The sequence below is a fragment of the Callospermophilus lateralis genome, chromosome 13, assembly GCF_048772815.1.
Source record: "Callospermophilus lateralis isolate mCalLat2 chromosome 13, mCalLat2.hap1, whole genome shotgun sequence".
Taxonomy (NCBI): domain Eukaryota; kingdom Metazoa; phylum Chordata; class Mammalia; order Rodentia; family Sciuridae; genus Callospermophilus; species Callospermophilus lateralis.
In genome coordinates this window covers 93427944-93435836 of record NC_135317.1, presented here as the reverse complement: position 1 = coordinate 93435836, position 7893 = coordinate 93427944, and the positions used below count along the sequence as shown (strand labels likewise).

General features: G+C 39.9%; 1 protein-coding gene across 1 annotated transcript in view; it reads left to right on the top strand.

The window, feature by feature from the left end:
• The first annotated feature begins 545 nt into the window (after positions 1 to 545).
• Hmcn1 (hemicentin 1) overlaps positions 546 to 7893 on the top strand; it is a 397169-nt gene continuing 389821 nt past the window's right edge. Inside the window, exon 1 of the mRNA XM_076872754.2 lies at positions 546 to 813. Coding sequence (XP_076728869.1) covers positions 546 to 813 — 268 coding nt within the window. The remainder of the gene's footprint in view (positions 814 to 7893) is intronic.

The window sequence follows — 7893 nt, the reverse complement described above, 5'->3', positions numbered from 1 at the left end:
GAGCCGGTGCTGCAAGCGCTCCCCGGGTACTGAATTGACCCCAGAATCCGTGGGGGGAAAAGGCGCCCTCGAGGGTGGGGGCTCCCGAGTGGCGGCCGGGGGACGGCCACGGGCCAATCAGGAGGCGAGGCCGCGCCGGGCGGCCCCTCCTCGCTGAGAGCCGGGAGCAGTGCAGAGCGGGGAGCTCGTCTCCGGCCCAGCCGAGGGAGCGGCGGCGGCGGGACTTGGCGGGCGCCGCAGGCTCAGAGCTGCCCCCGGGGCATGGACCCCGTGCGCTGCCCGCACCGTGTCGCACGCCGCCCGGGCTCCGCCGGCAGATAGCAGCCCAGGAGGACACCGCGTCGGGACAAAAGCTGCTGCATCCCTGGCGGAGGGAGTCGGGTTTGGTGCCTGCCCCCTTCTGATTCTCGGCTCCAAACTTTTTTTTGCTCCTTGAGCGATCGCAAGAGTCTGATGAGTTTCTCTGGGAGGAAAACCTTTGCTGCTGTTGAGGAGGACTAAGCACAGGGCTTAGGCACTCAGGAAAGAAAGAAAGAAAAAAAAAAATGATTTCCCGGGAAGTTGTCCACACAGTTTTCTTGCTTGCTCTTCTTTATTCTTCCCTGGCTCAGGATGCCAGTCCCCAGTCCGAGGTCAGGGAGGAGGAAATTCCCGAGGGGGCTTCCACCTTGGCTTTTGTATTTGATGTGACTGGTTCCATGTATGATGACTTAGTTCAGGTCATTGAAGGGGCTTCCAAAATTTTGGAGACGTCTTTGAAAAGACCTAAGAGACCTCTCTTCAACTTTGCTTTGGTGCCTTTCCATGATCCAGGTAAGGGACATATTTATTTTTTATATTTGCATGTCTCATGATTTTATTTTTCCTTCTGCTATGAAATTGTTTTATTAGAAAGTTTCAACACTTTTTTTTTTTTTTTAAATATGCCTCTGAGTACACTTGTAACAAAGAATTGTATGCTGGTGTGTTTGCGCTCTAATACCTCCTTAGGTCTCAGCCATGGAGTAGATGACCTGTTTAAGGAGCTTGAACCTGGAAATGTGGACTTGGGAAAACCAGTACCAAGAGTCTGCTGCAACATCCAAATCAGAGTTTGTACTTTAAAGCTACAGAATGTATAATTGTCAAGGAAGCCTTGGCTGTGGATACTGAGCAGCAGTGCTCACTAAATGTGAAGAGCGCACACTCGGGTTGAATAACTCTCACATAAGGGAGGGGAAAAAACCCTGATGTGTGCCACATGAGGAAGCCTGTAAGTCAGAACTTCTAGAGGAACTGGAGACAGGAGAATAAAAGAGAAGCCATTCATTTTCTAACTCCACCTATTCATCTTTGCACCAAGTCATTTAGTTAGATTCATGGATGTGTGTAAACATTATGTCCATGTCTCATGCAGTAGAAATGTAATTTGGTATGTCTGTGCTCTTTAAAGGTAGTTGAAGCAAAATAACTTTATTTTGTGCCCTAAAGCTATGAGTTTCAGCTGCTCCACTGCAATATGATCCTGTTTACTTTTTTCAGTTTCTCTTTAAAGTAGCACCTCTCTGTGAGGCTTATAGGAGCCCTCATTGTCATTGCTGAGGGTAACATTACAGGGGGAGTCCTGGGGCTTGCTTTCTAGTGTCCACCTGAGTTTCATTAGCTGCCCAGTTAAAGAAACAGAACAGCCAATTTCTTAAATGTCCTCCCCCACTGTTCTCCCACATTTTTCCTGCTTTTGAAAGGCACTTCACTGAGACTTTGATACAGCCTCTTCACAGTGAGAGCATGATGTTGACAATCTTAAATTCTTTCTTTGTGCATATGGCAAACATTTATGAGTTCAGATTATTTTTAGGTATTGAATGTGGTAGATTTCAATTATTTAAAAAGCACTGGCAGATATTTAGAGAGCAAAAGAATTTTCTTGGATTTTCATGTTCTTTAAATGATGAAAACAGTAACATCTACTCTCCTGGGATATACACATATCTTAGTAATTTCTATGTTTATTAAAGATTTTTATATTTGAATAAAGAATTTGATAGTCATTTCCTGTTTTTACCGTTATGATTCTTACATTTATAAAAAGTCAAGATACCAATTATTATGTAGTTCTAGGCTTATTTTGGAATAACTTAAATACATTTCTTCAACAGGGATGAATCTGAAGTTGGCTAATAACTGTTTTATCTAAATAACATCATCATTTGCTTTTCTCAAAAAAAAAAAACTCTTACAAAATTATGTTGTAGGAAACAAAATCCAAAATTTGCTTCAAGTCATAAATGGAAAGTGGACTATCATGAGCTCTCAAAGTGCTATGCAAAATTCTTATAACACATTCTATTGCTGTGGGCTGTTCTCCTGTTGTCATCAAATGGGAAAGTTTGCACATCACTATAGTTGATCTATAGTTTAGCAATCATAGTTCAAAGTTGGAGACTTGGCATGCTAATAACTGATGACTAATAAACTAGAACTTTTTGAATTAAGTTATATGAGAAAAATCATTTATTTAAATTGGCTTCATGAAATAGATTGTATAGATAATTCAACAAAATAATGGATTCTGTTTCCACTGTGATTCAAAGTAGAGGGGAGTGATCAAGAGTTTCTTATCTAACACTACTTAAAATATTTTTGAAGATAGTTAAAACACTATTCACCATTAAGTTAGTATTCACATTAGTAAATTGGATTATCTTTGCATGATTTTTTTCTTTGAAGGTGTGTGTGTGTGTGTGTGTGTGTGTGTGTGTGTAGCTGTTCAGTTTTGATTCTCTTATTGGAATAATAGGAAGGCCTTGAATATAGATAGGGATTGTCTGTTTTACTGAGTGATACTAGAAAAGTCAATGTACATTTTTAAATCTGTTTCTTCAATGCTAAAGTGGGAGAATTGGATTTGAACCCAAGTTCCCTTCTCATTGTGATGTTTTGTGATATTCTGTTTTATATGTAGTTGTTTTTCATTGTTCCTAACATATTTGTATGGTTTGGGGATACAACTGACATGGAAATTAATTAATGTATAGAATTTAATATTATGGTTATGGTAACGAGCTTCAGTGCTTATAGGCTGTTGGCACATACTGTGACATTTGGCTAGATGAAATAATGGAGAAGTTCTGGGAAGTAGTCTAAGGTTTTTGACAAGACTTTAGGCTTTTGCAGATGATGGCCTTGGAGTTCTGCATTATAGTGTGGGGGTACACTTAAAATACAAGAGCAACACACAGGAGGAAGAATGTCTGACCTTTGATAGCAAGGGGATAAAGCCATTTTGTGTGTGTGTGTGCACGCGCGCGCGCACACACACACATGAAAGCCTGGTGGAGAACCAGGGACACATCAGCCTGTGAGGAGCAGAGGGAGATACTGAGATGACCAGGGGTCAAGGAAAAGGAAACCAACATTTCAACTTCAATGAAGCTCTCATAATCACATTTAATGTATTAATTTGTAACTTCTTTTTGGGAATGTAATCCCCTTACCATACAATTCATCCACTTACCACGTACAATTCTGATTTCTACTCATTCATGGATTGGTGCGACTTTTAGAACATTTTCATCACCTCAGAAAGAAATTCATACCTTTAGTGATCAGCCTGCTAGCCTCCCATCAACCCTGCCCAGCCCTAAGCAACCACTAATCTGCTTTTCTCTCTCTAGATTTCCCTGTTTGGACTTGGAGTAGAATCATGTAAACTGGTCTTTTGTGACTGGCTTCTTTACTTTAGCATAAGGCTTCCAAGGTTTGTTCGTGTTGTAGCCTGTGTGAGTACTTGATTCCTTTTTATGGCCAAATGATATTCCATTGTATAATAGATCATATTTTGTTTATCTATTGGTCCAAGATAGATATTTGAGTTGTTCCCACTTATTATGAATAATGCTGCTATAAATATTCATGTACAAATTTCTGTGTGGACGTGTTTCCATTTCTTTTGGGTGTGTATCTGGAAGTAGAACTGCTAGGCCATGGTAACTGTGTTTATTTGTTTGAGGAGCTGCCAAACTGTTGTCTAAAGTGGCTGCAATACTCTTACCAGCAGTGTATGAGAGTTCCAATTTCTTCACATCCTCACCAACATATTATCAGACTTAGATTCTTATAGGTTAATTTTTTTTTCAGCATTCCAAATGTCTTGTCTTCCTCAGAAAACAATTTGGGGAGGGCTGATAGTGTTTCTTGACTATAGTTCCGTTTATCACTCAGTCTCTTACTTACCCTCTCTCTGTAAGGTAGGTACCAGACAGAGGGAGAGTTTTTTGAGGAGTTAGCTGAGAAAGAAGAACTTTTCTTTCTGTAAAGTCTCCACTTTCTTCTCAGGGTTTCTTGCATGGCTTGCATTCCTTCATTCATTTGTTCATTCATTCATTCATTTGTTATTCACCCACTTATTGCTTTAGGCACTGGGGATGCCAAAGGGAATAAAACAGGCAATAGCTGAAGTGCTCATGGAGTTTGCATTTTGTTGGAGACAGAGGGACACAGGCAATAAAGAAAATAATTACAATACATCTGATTTGTTTTGACGGTGGTAATCACTATGGAGAAAACAAAGAAAAAGTGTTATGGGGAGTTTTAGAGGTGGATCGAGAGTGTTGGAATTTTAAATTTGGTGGTTGGGGAAGCTCCCAAATGAGAAGATCACATTGGAACAAAGACTTGAAGGAGGTGCAAGAGGGAGTAATGAAGATATCTGAGAAAAGGCAGTTATAGGCAGATGAGAAATTCCCGAAAAGCTCTCCTGGCAAGAGGATCATGAAATATTCAAAGAACAACCATAATCCCAGAATGTCACAAGGCAGTGAGAGAGCAAGGAGTTAGGAGGTGAGGTCAGGCATATGATGGGGCCACTGTAGCCTTGACCGGCATCATGCGGGAGTTGGGAGTCACTCTAGGGTTTTGAACAGCGCAGTGACATGATCTGACTTAGGCACCCACATAATCATTCTGTTGTTGGAGACTAGCCTAAAGCAAAGCCAGGGCAGAAACATGGAGAATAAGCAGATGACTGATGACTTCTCTGTTAAGTTCAGGCAGAAGATGATGGTAAACTGTGCGGGAAGTTGGTAGCTGTGGGCGTTTTCAGAAATAGTTGAAGTTTGTTCATATCTTAAGGGGGAAACCAGAAGGGTCTGATGTGAACTGATTGAGGGGTGTGAGGAAAAGACGGAAGTCAAGACCGGTTCTGAGAATTTGTCTTGAGGGAACAGAAGCACAACATGACCATATCCTGAGATGGAGAAGGAGAAGCAGGTTTCGGAATGGTTGGGCGGGGGGGAGGGAGATGAGAATTTAATTTTAAAAAATGTTTTAGTTTGAGATGCCTTTTAATATCCATTGGAGATAGAAGTCAGTTGGATATATGAGATTATAATTTGAGGGGAGAGGTGTGGGTGAGAGATAAATTTAGGACCCCAAGGCATACATGTAGATGGCATTTAGGGCCTTCAGACCAGAGAAGACCATGAATCAACTATTGGTGGAAAAGAGAGAGGGTTTGAGGAGCCAGCCCTTAGACACTCTTAAGCTTAGCAGTAGAAGTGAGGATGAACAGGCAGAGCAGCCAGAGAAATTGCAGTTAGGGAGGCAGGAAAAGAATGCATTCTCCCAGAAGACGAGGAGAAAGTGTGTTTCAAGGAAGGACTAATTGGGAAGTTAAAAGGAGGACTGGGAATTGGTTAGTCAGTTTAGCAATGTGGAAGTCATTGATGTCTTCACAAGAGCAGCTCCAGTGGAGGGATGGTAATGAAAGCTTGCGTGGAGGGAATTCAAGAGAATGGGCGAAGAGAAATTGAAAATATTTGTAACCATATTACTGTGTCCAACTACTGGAATGGTTGCTTTATTCATGAGGCTAAAACTGAACCTAGTTTTGATAAATTATTCAACCAGTATTTTTCAAAATGCAAATGGAATGTAGTAGAAAGAACATCCAATTTGGAATGGAAAACTTGTGTACTTCTCCTTATTCTTGTCATTTAAGCAAATCATTTAACCTTGCCAGACCACTGTTTTTCCAGTGATAAAATTAGTACATTGCTAGGTTATTATCAAAGTCCATGATTTTGTAATAATATTCTAAAAAGAAATTTGGGAAAGAAACCCACATCAAAATTAGCAAGGAAATTCATTGAGATAAATGTCAGCATTGCATGTGTCTGTGTTAGAGTTTTATTTTTAATAAAACCCAAGAACCCTCAATGACTTTGTATGGTTTGCCAGGACCTACATAGTGTTAAGAAAACACTCCAGGACTTTTTTTTTAATAAGTTTTTTTGTTTGTTTTTAAAGAGTATTCTCCTGAGCCACAGCAAAATCCCTTGAAACCATAGTGAATATAAAGATTTTTTTATTAAGGAAAATATTGCACGTGCAGATCTTGAAAACTTATACACATTTATATGAGTTGAACTTCGAATTGAAATGATTTCCATTTTAGTATGTGTAGGAAACGGCCAAGAAGCTGTTAGTCTCCCTTTGCCACTAGCACATCCTAGAAGAAGGGCTTCATGAGAAAGGGTTGGTCTGGAAAACTGCATTAGAGTTTAAGAGATTTGGTTGGATGATGATAACTTCTGTTTCTCAGGATGATAAAATATTTTGACCTGAGAGAATGGATCCTGTCACTTGATGTCTTCTGTGGATACACAGAGAGACTTTGCTATGCATAATCAAAAAACTTTCTCCCAAAGTATAAAGACTGACTCAATTTTGGTAAATCGGATATTTTTAAAATTTGTTAGGGATGTTTCCTCTTTGACAGCATCTTCTGTAGCTCCCACAGAATAAAGATAGTTTATTTTCTGTTTGTATATGTATATTTGTAAATTGAGGAACAGCCTTTTAATTTCATTTTAATTTGGCTTTGTTTATGTTTATTTTTTTCAAATGATTTTGTTTATTGTTTTGCCGTGCTGGGGATTGAATCCAGGGCTTCCTGCAGGCTATGCAAGTTCTCTACTGCTGTGTTATCCCCTAGCCTGAATGTCATGCATGCCAGGTACTCGGTCTACCACTGAACCACATCCCTAGCCCTTTTTATTTTTGAAATAGGGTCTCACAACGTTGCCCAGGCTGGCCTTGAACTTGGGATCCTCCTGCCTCAGCCTTCTGAGTTGCTGGGATTATAGGCCTGCGCCACCCTGCTGGGCATGTCCAATTTCCTGTTTAAATCACCACAATCGGAAGAATAAAACTGAAAACATAACAATTTTCTAGTTAGGCCTTTTTTGGTGATAATATAGCCCCCAACCAGGCTTGAATATGCAATGGGAGATCATTGTGATCCTGATAATGCCTGATTTTTGGATAGTGATTTTAGGGGAGATTTATATTCTTCTGGAATGTGTCAGCTGCATGCTGTAAGGCAGACTGCCTTTTTCAATTTTAACTGACTAATGGAAGGGATGCATCATAAATAATTTCCAAGGATTTTGATGCCAAGGACCCACACCATAGGTGGTTCTCGCAAGTCTGCAGGAATTCTCAACCTTGGTTTTGTTTTTTCTGATAATCACCATCTCTATGGAGAATAGAAGAAAATTTAAAATGATCTCATGTCAAGGATAAGGTGCAATAATATCAACTCTCCCTACCATGGTTAAATAAAAACAATATATGTGAAAGTCCTTTAAAAGTACTACTTAATGGTTTTTCTCAAATTTATTTAATAACTCACATTTATGTGTAAAGATTGAAAGAGAAGCCCATTGTCAAGGAAAGTAGTACAGTATTTACATAATAAGATGAAGAAAAATTTAAAAAATCTACTTAATGAGTTCGCCATTAATCAGCATACAGGGAAAGGACAATTCAAACCACTTCAACTGTGTCACTATTCTGATCCACTGAATGTTTGAGAAATGTCATTTGCTACACCATTCTCTTGAGTCCCAG